The sequence below is a fragment of the Pteronotus mesoamericanus genome, unplaced genomic scaffold, assembly GCF_021234165.1.
Source record: "Pteronotus mesoamericanus isolate MK-2021 breed Mesoamerican mustached bat unplaced genomic scaffold, CSHL_Meso_final contig_347, whole genome shotgun sequence".
NCBI classification, from domain to species: Eukaryota; Metazoa; Chordata; class Mammalia; order Chiroptera; family Mormoopidae; genus Pteronotus; species Pteronotus mesoamericanus.
Genome location: NW_026555137.1, coordinates 1,093,862 through 1,109,016, shown reverse-complemented (window position 1 = coordinate 1,109,016; position 15,155 = coordinate 1,093,862). Strand labels below are relative to the sequence as shown.

General features: G+C 59.2%; 1 protein-coding gene across 2 annotated transcripts in view; it reads left to right on the top strand.

The window, feature by feature from the left end:
* CAMSAP2 (calmodulin regulated spectrin associated protein family member 2) overlaps window positions 1-15,155 on the top strand; it is a 35,653-nt gene that overhangs the window by 11,576 nt on the left and 8,922 nt on the right. The window contains exons 3-10 of one of the 2 annotated variants that reach the window (XM_054576541.1): window positions 891-1,052; window positions 3,300-3,383; window positions 7,441-7,473; window positions 9,820-9,961; window positions 10,139-10,278; window positions 12,274-12,367; window positions 13,669-13,729; window positions 14,952-15,028. In XM_054576541.1, coding sequence (XP_054432516.1) covers window positions 891-1,052; window positions 3,300-3,383; window positions 7,441-7,473; window positions 9,820-9,961; window positions 10,139-10,278; window positions 12,274-12,367; window positions 13,669-13,729; window positions 14,952-15,028 — 793 coding nt within the window. The remainder of the gene's footprint in view (window positions 1-890; window positions 1,053-3,299; window positions 3,384-7,440; window positions 7,474-9,819; window positions 9,962-10,138; window positions 10,279-12,273; window positions 12,368-13,668; window positions 13,730-14,951; window positions 15,029-15,155) is intronic. The other variant, XM_054576542.1, reaches the window with a different exon arrangement.

The following is a 15,155-nucleotide window of genomic DNA, read 5'->3' as shown; positions in this document are numbered from 1 at the left end:
GTTGCTCTCCCTACTGCACTGGGTTTCTCGCGATGCTTTGCAGCCCTTCTTCACCCCAGGGGTCTCAGCGGTTTCCACAGACCTGCGTGGCGGGTGCCCGTGCCCCTAGGCACCGCAGGCCTGCCCCCCCCCCGGGGTCTCCTTCCTTGCGGATGGCGCTGGGGGTGGGACCCACCAGGGCAGCGGGGCCGGTCAGGGAACAGCCGGCCTTGCACCGTCAGCCTCCCTCTGACGACCGGCCCGGGGGCCTCCCTTACACGAGGCGTGCCTGGTCGCAGCCTGTCACCCCTGCTTTGGCACCGTCAGGTCGGTAGTGCCAGAGGCGGAGGCTCTGTGGGTCCTCCCTGCCCCGCCCCCCCAGGCGAGCGCAGAGCCTCGTGCAAGAGCATGTTCCAGACGTGTAGCCCTTCCTTCCACACGGACTCCGCGACGGTGGCGGTCAGGGGCCACTTACGCACTTAAAGCCAGACACCGACCGTGGGAGGCCCTGGGAGGGCGAGCCGTGCCGCGCGGGTGAGCGGGGGCGGGAGGCGGGGGACGGGCGGGGTGTGGCGGCGGGGGCGCGGGCAGTGCGGAGCTCTGAGCGGCTGGGGGCGGGGGAGGTGGCACCGCGGTGTGACTGTCGCGTGGCTCGGTCCCCGTTCCGCCATCACCCAAACTCAGGAACACCGGGGAGGAGCCCCCTTTGAGCCGCAGATGAGGGTCCCGCACGTGTCCCCGGGGGGTGGCCGGACCGCACGCGACTCGGGTGCGGTTCGTGCTTTCTCGTTGGGCCTGGGCTCCCGTCGCCTTCGCTTCCGCTGCTGCTGTCAGGGATGTTGCGCCGGATGGTCCGGAGGCGCCCACCGCAACGCCCGCGCCGCGTGTAACGCCGCTCTCGCCCGTTGCAGAGCGCCCACCTGGCGATGGTCGACGCCCTGATGATGGCCTACACCGTGGAGATGGTCAGCGTCGAGAAGGTGGTGGCGTGTGCGCAGCGGTACTCGGCCTTTTTTCAGGCCACCGACCTGCCCTATGACATCGAGGACGCTGTCATGTACTGGATCAACAAGGTAGGGGGTGCTTGAGCTGGAGCAGAAGGACCTGGGACCCAGAGGAAAGGAGGGGGCGTGGGGAGGGATCGGTGCCCCCCACGGGCGAGTGTTGCTCTAAGTCATCGTTGAGTCTGATTCCGAGGCCCTTAGAAAGGACTGTGACTCCAGGTAAAATGACATGGAAGAGTCTATTTCAGTGAAAGCCTTTCTGACGTTTTTGTATTGTTCAGGAGCAGGTGAAAACATCGACTACCTTTCGGTGTACACGAAGGCAAGGAGACACATTACTATTTTGCATTTTAAAATGAAAAAACGAAAAGCATGTGTCTGTTTTAAAATTAATGGCGATCTGAAAATTGACATCACCTTAGCCCGTTTCTCTGTAACGCAGTCACGCTGCGAGAGCCAGTGCTGGGCTCTGTCGCTCCCGGGGGCCCCGTGTCTCGGCGAGGAGCCCCTGACACGCCTTCGCGTTCCTCCTGAGCTGCAGGGCGACGTCGTGGTTCGGCGCCGGGGGCAGAGCCTGGTAGCTGGTGTTTGGGAACTGGTGTGAGGATCACAGTTACTTCGCGGACCTGCTTGGTGTGCCTGGGTGGGTTAGGTAGCACAATGACCGCTCCTCGTAGTTTTCTTACGGTCTCCCTGCCGTAGGGGCTGGGGAGTGGTCAACGTTCGGCCGCCCCAACGGCCGGGATGCTGGTGTTTCAGGAGATTTATTCCAGCTTGTGAGCTGGAAGCGTTTCGACACAGGTTTGTTAAAGCCTCACAGACACCTCGCCCCGCTGTTACCGGGGGACATGTGTGTAGGTGACGGCGGTGGCCTCTGTGGAGTCCGCCTGTACCTTGCCCTCTGCCTGGGACATCGTGTGCGTCACCTCTCATTCTCGGTTCCGGCTCCTGGGGTGTAACGATGCCCCCAGGCCCGGCCACGCCGGACGGCGCGCCTGCGTCACCTCCACGGTTCGCTCACTGATCCCCGCCACCGCAGTGCGGCCAGGAGCCCGGGCCCTGCCCGGGTGCGGCCTCTGTCGCAGGGTCTGTCCCGTGTGGTGGTGGCTAGAGGCCGCCCTCAGTGCCCTGCGGTGCGCGTCTCCGTGGGGCGGTGCCCCCTGGCCGCCGTCCAGCAAAGCCGGCGAGAGCGTCTGCGGGTGGGCGGGAGTGCGCACCTGCGCTCACACAGTCTCGGACACGGCCGGCCCCTCAGTCCTGCCCACGCTCGGGGGCCCGTGGGGGCCGCAGCCCCGTAACAAGCCCCTTTACAAAGTGGGCTCTGTTCACACGAGCAACAGAGGCTCCGAGGTCTAGAAATGACGGAGGTTGCACCTTGGGAGTGGAGGCTTCAAGCGCGACCCTTGTCCTGTCGAATGTGCCGTCTCCCGGAGCAGTCCTTGCGGGCGGGGGGCGGGCTCCCTGACGGCCCCCTGGCGTCGTCAGCGTCCTCGAGCACCCCGGGCAGCGTCGCGCCTGGAGAAGACGCCTGCCGTTGTGGATTACGTTTGTCCTGAGTTAAAATCCGCCAGTCGTTTCTTTAGCTGCTGAACTGAAATTTAGGCAGTAGAAGAGTTTAGAAAGTTACTGATTTAGGTTAGAGTTATAGTGGGCAATAATGGCATTAATATTTTCTAGAGCGCCATTATTAATTTCAACTTTTATTTATTATTGCAAGTGACCTTAAAATCATTAACTCAAAATCCAAAATTGTCTAAAAATTCTCAATAAATGTCTCATGCACCAGGTAGACAGTCTCTTAACCTTTTTGGATATGGAGCCACTTGGACGGTCTGCTGGGAAATAAGGCGGGCCGCCTCAGAAAGTGCCTGTGTGCAGGCGCGTGTCGTGGGGTTTGTCGGCGGCCTCCTGGCCACGCACGAAAGCCCACTGCGACCCGGCTCGCGTCCGAATTACAGCCGAGGAGCTCGGCCGCATTGATTTTCATGTGCTGTCCTAAAAGAGATTGTGCAATTTTTACCGAAGTTTTATGGCTTCCTAAGCATTAAAACAAGTTACTGAGTACCTTTCTTTCCTCTAGCACTCTAGCCTCTTTCACGATACATAGTTAGTTGTTCAGTAGAGTTTAGTAAGTTCATAAGTTCATTTTAGATCATTAAATATAGCATCCTGTAATTTTTTCTGGTTGGGAAAATGAAATGTTCATTTAAGTGGTGCTGATATTTGGCATCAGAAATCTGACCACATCCATTTTAAGGTGCGCGTTATTTTATTATATTTGAATATAAATTCAAGTGAATGTTTTTGTATTTTAAGGTAAATGAACACTTGAAGGACATAATAGAGCAAGAGCAGAAATTGAAAGAACATCACCCTGTAGAAGCCCCGGGAGGTCAAAAGGTATGTACCTCGCAGGGAGGGTGGTGCCTCTGCGGGCGTTCACCCCCACGTGCTGCCGTTCTGGGGCGCGTTCACAGCTGTGGTCGTTAAATCACTGTTTGGCCGTGGTAACCGACCTCCAGCTCCGCCGTAGACACCAGGTAGGTAGAAGCATGCACTGGAGGTGAATTGGATGATGCCCCATCCAATTGGAAAGATTGTTAATGGCTGGAGCTCATTTTGACGTTCTTTTGGCAGAAATAATGGTTTTGACTTTGGTCAAATGAACGAAACACCAAGAACACAGCTTCAGGGCCTCAGCCTCGTAATGACGTGGCGAGACCAGCCTTTAAGATCGTCTTCCAGGAGGCGTAGGTTGTCTGTCTGGTTATGCTGTGGGGAAAGAAGAAACATGAACATGGGTCCTTTCTTTAAAAGGAATGAACAGGCATTCACAGTTTTCTGCTTTGAAAACTGGTTGTTTGTCATATACTAAGACCAAAAGCATTTCCTGTAACAGAGCTTATCTTCCCATCTTCTAAAATGCATTCCAGTGCGAGCCCTTCACAGTGTCTGACAGCATCTGAATTGAGCTATGAGACGGCACCTCTCCCCAGAGCCTGTGGTTTCCGTTTGGACGAGTTTGAGCGTCTTCCCTGCTGCACCGGCCCTGTGCCCCTGTGGGGCCGCGGTCACGGGTGCGGCGGGAAGGGCAGGCAGGCGGGCGGGCAGGCGGGGCAGGGGGGCTCCAGCCCCGGCGCAGGCGCTCCGTGGAAGGCGCCGGACGCCGTGTCTGCACCTGCTGTTGGGGCTCCGCAGGGGTTGGCCCCCGCGAGCTTACGGCCTCGCTCCGGGGAACGCTGTGCGCGCTCGACGGCCTTTCCCCACAGTTACATGGGAACGGAAGTTGCCTTTCTGGCCCCCCCACCTTCCCGTTCTGGTCCCACCTTCAGCTCTGGCCCTCCTGCGCCCGCGCCCCCAGCCCTCCCTGAGCCCCGCCCTCCCACCCCTCGAGCTGGGCCCTGGCTTTGGAGGCAGGCGTAACGCGGCGCCCGGCTTTGGTCCCGGCAGGCCGGGACGAGGCGAGAGGGCGGCGGCCCGCGTCGCGCCGACGCCCTTCCCCGCGGGGCTGTCACACTGCGTGAGGGTCCCCTTGGTGGTGGTGTGCGCACGTGCCGAGCTCAGTGGGGACTGTGCGCGACGTGGAGCCTGCACACCTCGCTCCTGTGGACAGCAGACGCCGTCCATGTTCCGAGCACAGGGAGTCGGTGGCCTTGACGGAGGACCCGCGGGGATGGGGCTTGGGCGCCGCTTGGACCCTCCTGTAGCTCCGCGCCCCACGGCGCCGCCCGTGCCACCCTCAGCGCCCGGGCCGGGGCGGGGACAGGGAGCCTGCGTCACTGTCCACGGTCAGCGTCAGCACATGTGTTAATTTCAGCACGAATGGCGTTTATGCCTGCCTTTTCAAATGGCTTTTATCCCGTTTCCCATCGTTAGAATCGTTGTGAAAATAGTGTTAATTTCCCATAGTCTTCCTGTAAAACCAAAATGCTCGGTCCTCCCCTCCTTTCGGGGACGAGAGCTGAGTGACTTGCTCTGCCTTATCGCTGGGCCGTGGGCAGGCAGTCTGCGCCCCCCGCCCCCCGCAGTCGGTGGGAGCAGCCCCCTCCCTCCCGTCCTCGTCCGGCCGGCTCCTTCAGGGCACGGGGCTTCCTTCCCAGCTGCCACCTTGGTGAGACGTGTGCTCGCGGGGGGTGGGTGGGGGCGCGCGCACTGGGCGCCGGCAGCGTCGGCCAGGACCGAGGTCGGGGGGCTCTTCTTCAGGCGGCGAGCCCTCGGGCGCACGCTTCGGGGGGTGGGTCCGGCGGCGTCCTCAGAGGTGGGCGTGGGAAGGAGCACCACATCCGAGGAGAGTCCGCAAGTTCACGAATGTGGTTTTCTTTATTTTTTTTTTCCAAATTGCTTTTTGCTTTTCATATTCCTTTTGAGTCTGAAGTAGGAGGCCCAGCTAAATTTGAACGTCAGATAAAAAAGTTTTTGGTATGAGTTCCTTGAGCATCTCGCACCTGTGAGCTGGCTCCGGCAGCTCTGCATTAACAGCCTCAGGTTTCCGGCTAATGACGCGAGGCCCCGCGTCCGTTCCCCACAAGTGCCTGCACAGAGTGCGGCGGCGAAGCGCGCGCTGGGCTGGTGGGCAGGCTGGTCCTGCCACAGGGAACGTCCTGACCCGCCTGCGGCACCGGGCCTCCCCAGGCCTCATTTTCTCTATCTGTAGAAATTAAATGGCTCCTAAATTCTGGGACTAACATGATTCTCAAAATTTCTGTTCTCGCTACGTTAGCGAATGTTAAGCTCCAACACGAGAGGTTCCCGAACGGAGTCGGCTGGCCGCCGTGAGCTCCCACAGAGAGGCCTGGCCAGCTCCCAGCAGCCGGGAGTGAGCGGAGCCCCGGCCAGCCGCACGGGGGTGTCTGCAAAGTGGGGCGCTGGGCCCTGAGGACACGCGGGAGCGGATGCTCGGTCGGAAGCGAGGGGCGCATTTGGGAGTTGGTCAGCAGGCCGTTTGGATGGTTTTTGAAAGAGCTATAAACTCGTGGGTTTGCAAAACTATGTTCAGAATTTCTCAAAACATTAAAGATATGTGTCTACTCAGTGTCACATTCGCCTCTTTTCAAAGAGAAATATTGATGAGGCGTTCCCAGGGGGCTGGGAATTGGATGGAGGCCACGCCCCTTGCTCTGGTTGCCTTTCATTTTAAGGTTTCGGCTCAAAATAGAGCTCGCCGCCCAGCGCAGCAGGCGGTGGGCACTGCCGAACCCCCGCAGCCCGCCCTGGTTTCCACCTTGACCCCAGGACCCGAGCCGTTCGGCACCGTAACCCACTTTGTGCTTAGCTCCGCTTCCTCAGGCAGCACCGGAGGTGCTATTCGAGACGAGGGTTCTGACATCGAACCCGTTTGGGACGCGCTGCCTCGCCTGGGCCCCTCTCAGAAGGGTCCGGCCCCTTCCGGACAGTCAGGGCCCAGTTAGGACACCTGTCCGTCTCCCTCCCGAGCACATCTGATCTTTGACCTCTTCTATGAATGACGTACTGACATCCCAAGGACTTAGTGTTCTTTGGAGCCTTCTTTGGGAACATTAATTTCTAACCTCTAACGTCGTCACTGACTCTGCTGTCTGTCTCATGCGTTTATAAGTATGTAGAGCAAACGCTGAAGCTCTGATCCGGGGACTCAGTCTCCGATGCTTCATTTGGTTTGACTCTTAGCTTTACCGTGGGTTCCTTCTTCGTACTATCATTTCAGTGAAATAATTGTGAGGACCGGACCTGCCTAAATCAGGTAACTTTTGTTTAGAATTCTACCTGTAAGGTTCTGTTCTATAACTACAATTCACCTTGTGTGGACTTCTGTGGCCAACGCTTATTAATTTCTTTCTTTATACCTATTGCCAACACACCCTTTACCCGTAACACGACACCCCGATCTCGACCACATCCCTGTTTTATTACCAACTCAGCTGGTGCAGCTCAGTGAGGAGCTTGGCGTGTCAAACATTAAGAAACTCAGGTGGTACCGCGGCCCTTTCTCCAAGCAGCGTCCGTAAGGAGGGTTGGGAGAAGGGCCGTCGCTGCCCCGGTGCCGTGATTTCAGCCTCCGCCAAGTCCCGTGACTGCCCCGTCCCGCCGCGCCCTCCCTGCCACCCCCACGCTGGTGTTCGCTGGCGGCGCCTACCTGGGCCAGCGCGACCGTGGTGGCTACCGCAGGGCGGCCCCTCATGCCATCGTTTGTCCCACGTTCGTGCGTTAGGGTCTGTTGTGAGCAAGCCTGCCCTCGTCTGTCATCTCTCTCTCATCTGTACGAAGTGATGGATTCCTTTTTCATGGGTTGTAATCTATTTCCAGCCATACATATTTGTTTTTTAAATAAACATTTTGAGTTAACCTATTAATTGGCATTTAAAAGTGTTATGGGAACTATAAATGTGGAACTCCACTGTCAGAAATTTGACCGTAACTTAATTGAAAATAATTCTGATGAATTTTCCCTTTCCCTTTGTTTCTGCTGCTTCCTCTGAAGTCTCCTTCCAAATGGTTTTGGAAACTGGTTCCTGTAAGTTTGCCTGGCGACTGCAGTTTGCTCTCTAGAACCGTGACCGTAGCATGGCATTGTTGTTTGTGACTTGCTGGTACAGTCCTTTCGTGTGAATCTGTCAGTCACTGCGTGGACTGGATGTGAAGTAGATTAAGAAACGCAGCCGAGGTGTGGGGCGGAGGCTGTGAGCGTCATTCGCGTGGGCGCATCGTTTGCTTGTGGTCACAGAGCCTCAGTGACTAGGTTAAAAAAGAAAAAGCATGACTGTTTAGGTTCTCATTAGTTTTAATAACATTAGTAAGTGATATGAATTGCATGTGTAGATTATTTGTATTTTAAGATCGTGTTTTGAAAGAATCATTTCCTCTCCAGCCTGAACTGTAGGGGACACTTTATGTGATGAGCAGGCGACGTCCTCCGCACTCTGACCAGTGCTGGGCGCTGTGTGTTGCATTCCCATCGCCCTGAAGAGCGGCTCTTCCAGGGTTGGGCTGGGGGGGCAGTTAGGTCCCTTGAGGCGCTTTGGCATGCCCCCGCCCGCGACCCTCTGGCCGTCTGCTCTGAGCGTCGGCATTCACCGCTCATGCCCCAAAGCCATGCACACATGTGTTGTGTGCACGCTCGCGTGTGCCCGTGTGTCTGTGCCTGCATGAGTTCATGAGCATGTGCCCATGTGTCTCTGTGTGTGTCCACGCGTGCGCCCCTCGTGCGGAGATGCGGTGGAACAGGGCGCTGGCTGGTCCTTTGTCTGCGGCCCTGGGCGGCCGGCTCGGCCCAGCGCCCAGCGCCCAGCGCCGTCCCAGACGCCTGGGGCGCGGGGCAAGCGGGCGGGCCAGACGGTTTCTGAGCAGAGGCCGCCCTGTCTCCTGCTGGGGGGAAGGCTCTGGTCTGCGCTGAGCAGGCGGGAGGACGGGCGCCTGAAGCCGATGCTCCCGGCTAGTTCTTCCTCGCCCCGTCCCGTGCCTGCTCCCCTTTCTCAGGGTTGAGTTTTCAACTGTCGGCCAGAGGCGGTTTCCTAAGCTCTGTGTGCCGTCCGCGACCAGGGAAAGCATTTACGCCGTGCACGCACGTGGGGTCTCCTGAGTGTGAGCACTCTGTGAGTGTGGGGCTTGCCCTTCCACGGAGGTGCCCGTCCAGCCCCGGCAAGCAAGAACGGGCGTCCTGAGGGCCTGCGGGCGGACGCCCCCGGAGCCTGGCTCTCGGGCAGCCAGCGGGAGAGACAGGAGCGGCCTCTTCGTGGGTGCATTTGCTTTGCTGTGGGTCACCACCCGCAGGGACTCCAGCGCCACCAGGGAGCTCATGTTCTCTTTTAGTACATTATTTTTTTAGTTTTAGTTTCACAAGAATATTTTATTTCATAATTATATTTTAATTATAAAATATAGAGGCGAGCAGTCAGATGAAGTTAGAAGAAAAATTAGTTTTGATTGTTTAAAAAGCCTCTTTAAGTAATGGTGACCACTGTAGCCATGCGCTCTGCTGATGAGACCCTTCAGCGTCAGCTCTGGTGGCCTGGGCAGAGCTCATGGCTTTAGGCAGCGCCTGCCGCGTGCCTGGTGGTGTACGCGGTGCCTGTGGCGGCGGCGTGGTTGGTCCTCCGGTGGCCTCGTGAAGGTAGGTGCCTTGCTTATCCCCATGTCACAGGTGGGGCATCTGAGATGTGAGCACTGACAAGTGGCCGAGCCAGCGTCTGAACCGGGGCTGTCTGAGTCAAGAGCTCGTCTCAGCTGCTGCGCGCGCCTCCTTGGAGAGCGGCCTCTGAGTCGCGGGCAGTCAGGCCGCGCTCCCCAGACAGGCTTCCCCGCTCCCTGTGGGCGCAGGGCCCCTTGCACTCACCTGTCCCCCGGGCAGTGCCGCCTCGGCCGGGCGGTTCTTCCCGCTTCGGAGTCGTCACGCTTTCTCTTGCCACCAGAACATTCGGATGACAAGCCAGCGTCCCCTGGGACGCAGTCCGAGGGCCTCCGGGCACTGTTCCCAGTGCTGCCCGGCCGCCTTTGGGGTCCAAACGCCCGCCCCGACCCCTGACCCTAGAGGTCTTCGCTGCCGCGCTGCTTGGGCGCCCTCCGTGGACGGGCTTGCCATGGAGGGGGAGCCCCCATCAGAGCCGTGGTGAAGCGGTTTGGCTACGTGTCCTGTCCCCTAAGCCAGCGGTGCGGGGGCGCGCCGGCCACAAGCCTGGGAGCCGCTGTGTGCACGTGCGACTGGGCAGGCAGAACGCCGAGTCGCTCAGGACAGGGCACACGCCGTCCCTGTTTCTCTCGTCCGGTTGTGTTAGGGCTGCGGTGCCTCCGACCGCGGTGCCGGGCGGTTTCCCCGTGTGCCGCTTAGCACTGATCGAGTCTCCGCTCTCCCGTTGCCTTGCAGGCTCGTTACAGGAAAGAGCAGACGTTGCTGAAGCAGCCGCCCTGCATCCCGTTGGTGGAGAACCTGCTGAAAGACGGCGCGGACGGCTGTGCCTTGGCCGCCCTCATCCACTTCTACTGCCCTGGGGTGGTCAGGCTGGAGGGTGAGTGTCTGCAGACCGTCCCCGAGCTGCGCAGGCGTCTGCGTGTGGCCCGGAGGCGCTGAGCGGGTGTCCGTATCCGGAGCCCGACCGCCCTGTGTGTGCGTCCCGAGTGCTAATGAGGGTCCGAGGTGCGCGGAACCAGCCTGGAGTCACCACCTTGCTCTTTTCCTGTTGAAGATGTCTGTCTGAAGGAAACCATGTCGTTGGCCGACAGCCTGTACAACCTGCAGCTGGTGCAGCGGTTCTGCCGGGAGCACCTGGCGCAGTGCTGCCACTTCGCCCTGGAGGACATGCTCTACGCCGCCGCCTCCATCAAGGTGCGCCCGCCCCTCGCGCGGAAGCAGGCGGCCCGCAGACCGGCCGCCGGGGCCTCTCGGAAAGTGGATGGTGGGGCCCGGCTGCTGCTAGCTTTTCCGGGTGCACAGGTGCAAGGGGCTTCTCTGTCGCAGTGCTAAGCTGGAAGTCAGCACAGAGCCTGTTACCCTCATGCTGGAAGGCTCGCTCCTTCCCATTTTTATCAAAATCTAAATCAGGGAATGTTATTTCCACATGGGTCTCATTAATGCCTTTTCTGGCACTTGCCAGTTAAAACATTTAAGCACCGCTCCTATCATCTCCAAGGAAAAAGCGGCCTCCATAAACCCCTGGAGCCGGTTGTTTCCGCTCTGAACCTGGACGCCCGCTGGACACGATTCACCCCCGGTGTGGAGGCTGCCGCGGCCTGGGCACCGTCCAGAGGGAGGTGTTTCCTCAGCGCAGACCCACGCGAGAGAGAGACGTGTCCCCGGGAGGGCGGTGGTCGTGTGCTGTGCGCTTTGCTAAGTCATGGAACCACCGCTGCGGCTTCACGCGAACATGTCACGACATCTGGCCTCTGAAGCGGGGCAGCTGGCCGTCACATTCGCTTTCACCTCCAGGATTTCGGAGGGGGTGGGCCGTGCACTCCCGTCCCCCCGGGGGCGCGGGGAGCTGCTGGGCCTCCTCAGAGGACGGACCGTGCGGGCAGCGAGGGGCCGGGAGCAGGGCCTCCTCCTGGGGACGCCGCGCCTGTGTTTCGTGATGCAGCTGAGCCGTTTGAAGGCAGGCGGCAGAGGCACTTCTGCCCACACGGAAAGCCCTCCCAGGCGTGTTCAGGGAGAACAGCAGCGAACGTTCTGTGTCGTGTGATGCAAGCCATTTACTTTTTGAAAAATCCTTTTTATATCGTGTGCGAATCTAGATACACACCTCGATGCATGAGAAGTCGTCAATAGAAGCCCAGACACAAGGCTTTTAGCTGTGCTTCCGTCTGTGGGGCGGCGGGGGGTGGCGGGGAGGCCAAGCCTCCCTGTGTCTGCTTCTGGCTGGCGCGGGCACAATGGCGGGAGGGCCTCGGCCAGGGGAGGGCTTCACGAGGACCTTGCCTGGGCGTCGCTCCTGGAACAAGGCAGCAGGTGTCTTCCTGCTTGACCTTCACAACTTCAGGGAAAAAATGATCTTCCCAAGCTTTATCCGCCGGGAAAATGGCTTCTTTCTTTGCTGACATCTTGTGGCCGAACACAGTACAACTATCGTAGGACAGTTAGCCTACCGAGGTGCTTAGAGTACTTGAGACGTAATTGACATAAAACGGGGTGTGAGTTGGAGGCGCGGAAAACGATGGCCACCGTAGCGCTAACCCCTTTATCACGTTACACAATGAGCATTTCTCTTCTGCGGTGAGACGCTCACGCTCCCCGCGCAGCCGTCGGGTATATAACGCAGCATGGCTCCCTGTGATCGGGAGAGCCCCGGAACTCACCCTCCTCACCCCTGGAGGCTCTCGCCCTCCCTCCGACATTCCCGCCCTTGGCACCTGCCGCTCGGCTCCGGTTCTGTGAGTCGGGCCGCCTCCGATGCCACACGCATGAGCTCCTGCAGCGTCTGCCTTTCTCTGCCTGACACGCTCCACCTAGCGGGACGTCCTCGAGCTCTGCCCCCACTGTTGGAGGCGACAGGGGTTCCCTCTCTCTGGTGGCTGGCTGACATTCCGGGGGGGAGCTCCCCGTCTGTGTCTGCTGGCGGACGCCGAGGCTGCCGTGAACAGGGGAGCGCAGCGCGCGCTCTGAGGCCCAGGTTTTTTTCTCTGGATAAACACCCAGAGACAGGCTTGCTGGGTCCCGTGGTCGTTCTGCTTTAAATTTTCCGAGGAGCCTCCCTGCGGTTTTCCCCGAGGGGCGCCACCAGCTTATGTCCGCATTGTTTTAACGAACGGACGGGGCTCAGCCCTGCATCTCACTGGGGGCCCCTTCCCGGCGCCGCCCCCTGACCTGCCTCTCCTCCCTCTGGTGCAGAGCAACTACCTGGTGTTCCTGGCGGAGCTCTTCTGGTGGTTCGAGGTCGTGAGGCCGTCCTTCGTGCAGCCCCGCGTCGCCGGCCCCCGAGGAGGTGCGTCCCCCGCCGGCGCCCGGCTGCTGCTGCGCCCCCCGCCCCGCCCCCCGCCGGGGCCTGCGCGTGCGCTGAGCGTCCGGCGGCTCGGAGCGCCACGTGCTGCGTGGGACCGGGGGGGGGGGGGGGGGCCGGGTGTGCGCAGCCGCCCGGTCCTGCGGGCTCTTGGCTTGCGCGGCTGGTTCGCTTCCTTCCGTCGGCACCTTTCGCCCGTCCCCGGCTTGTGTGCCCGGCGGGGGCCGGAGCCTTTAACACCGTCACCCAGAACCCCCTCCAGTCACAGCTTGGCTTTAACCTATGGCTCGAACTTGCCGTTAAACCGTAAAAAGGAGAGACACACACACCCTATAGGTTCTGTGGGGACGCGCATCATGATGTACTGATGGCCGTAATGACAACTCATGAAACAAAGGGGTTGTCGTGAAGATTCCTAGAAATGAAGAACAAAAATCTTCCTGCATCTGCTCTGAAGCAAAACAGATTTTCCACTGACGTCCACTGTCAGGCCAGAGGCCTGATTCAGGGGAGAGTGACCCTAGACGCCACGCGCAGCCCCCGGGCCACCGCTCCCGCTCGGCTTGCGGCCGGCCCTTCCCGTGCTCTCCTCCTGCCCCCACGGTCTCCCGTTTCTCCACGGCCCTGTCCTCCCCCAGCACTCAGAGAGAGAGATGCGGGGAGGCTCTGACAGCGGAGCGGGCGGCGGCGGCCGAGACCCCTCCCGAGCGGCCCTGCAGCTTCCCGCTGTCGGCGCAGACTCTCCCGCGCACTCTGCGGTTTCGTTCGGGAAGCCGCCTGCTCGAGGTGCTCAGCAGCTGTCACGTTAGGTCTCAAGGGCCAAAAGTAAATGGGTCTTCCCCCGGAGTTACTTACCGAGGTGTAAAACTATACCGGGGCGGGGGGGGGGGGGGTTTAATTACTAACCCATGGAATTCTCTGATTTCCAAAATACCAACGATTCCATGAGGAAGCAAACATGGACTTACGTAACTAAAGTTCTGTGAAAGCTTTAGCAAAAAGATTTATTTTTATTTTAAATTATCTGTAGTTATTTTGTTAGGCTTTTCCGCCCTAATTAGCCTTAATCAAGTGAGGTTTTATGAGCCAGAAGAACACTTTAAGAAGTAAAACTTAAAAGAAAATTTTACCTTATGAAAATTACTTAAGAAGGTAGCTTTAAATATGCTCTGAATTCTCTAACTAGTAAGAGAAATTGAGATTACATTTTTATTTGTGGTCTAGAAGTCTTGAAATAACACTGGAAACGTGCTACATGTGTAACGTGGGTTTTTCGAATCTTGCAGCCGACCCCGCGCCCGACCCGCCCGCAGCCCCCCGAGGGAGCCCCACGGACGGCTCCGCCAGGTAGGCCGTCCCGGCTGCTCGCCCCGGAATCGGCGCGCAACCCCTGAGAGATGAATGTGCCGGAAACAGGCCGATACGAGTCAGACTGAAAGTAGGAGCGTGTGTTCTAAGGCCCGAAGAGGCGGCCTGACACCGAGCTTCTGATGCGTGGCTCGTTGATAACTGAGAAGTGTTCAGATGAGAGGGAACTCCTGGGGCGCGGGGGGAGACTTTTTTATTTAAGGGTGGCTGGTATGCAGCCTTGCGTCGGTTATGTTAGCCCCAGGCGTGCGGTGCGGCGATTTGGCATTTTATGCCTCGCGGTGGGATCATCCCCCTGAGCCTAGGGGTCGTCGGTCACCGCGCAGACTTGTCAGGACATTGGTGACTGGGTGCCCCTCCCCCGTCTCGCCCACTCCCTGCCCCTGCCCTCCTGGGAGCCTCCCTCGGGCCTTCGGTGTTTGTTTCGTTTCCTCGTGTGTGGTGTCCTTAGACGCCACGTGTGAGTGAGACCGCGCAGTATTTGTCTCTCTCTGCCTGAGCTACTTCACCTGCTGGCTGACGTCTTCATGGGGCGAAAGATAACGTGTGTGAGGTGTGGGAGTCACTGTCGCCTGCCCCCCAACTGACTCTCAACAGATTGGGGCGGGGACGCTTGGCTGTGTCACCCGCCTCCTCCCCCGGCCAAGGCGAAAACCGAGGGCGAGTGGACGTCCATCCTGGCCAGCCGTCGTTGTGACTTGAGACGTAGGCGGCCCCGTCCCCGCCTGAGCGGGCCAGGGCGGGCCAGCTGAGAGCCGACAGGGCGCCCCAGGCCGTGGCGTCGGGGCTCCGGGGCGGCTCCCGGGCCCGTCCCGCCCGACCGCCAGCAGACCCCCGGCTCAGGACGCCCAGAGGGTGCGGACTGACCACTCTCGTTTAGCCGTTTTAGTTCTGAGTTTCTGTATCTGTGAAAAGAGAATATCGTTCCCATCATCTCTCCCAAGGACATCGAGCTATAGGTGAAAGTGTTCCAGGCTCTTTGACCAAAAGACAAAATGGGTAGAGACACATGCGTTATGTTTCCCTGTGTGTGTGTGTGTGTGTGTGTGTGTGTGTGTGTGTGTGTCTGAGGGAGAGGGAGAGGGAGAGGGAGAAGCGCAGGGCGGAGACTCAGAGGTGGCAGTGTCGGCTGCGGCGGCAGCCGTCCACTGAAAGAGCTGACGCTCATCGACTGACACGCTGCGTCGGTTTTGCGTTGCAGGGGCGACGGGGCCACGTCTCCACGCTGCCGCCTGCCCTCTGGACCGTCGCGCTCCCAAGCTCATCCTTCAGCCTCAGGTAGCGGGTTTGAAACAGTTCGCTGGGAAACGCTGGAGAGTGCACGGGAGCAAACACACAATCGAGCCTTGTCTTCTGGAAGATGTTCTGAACACACCGCAAGACCGATTTGGTCGTCTTTGCTTGC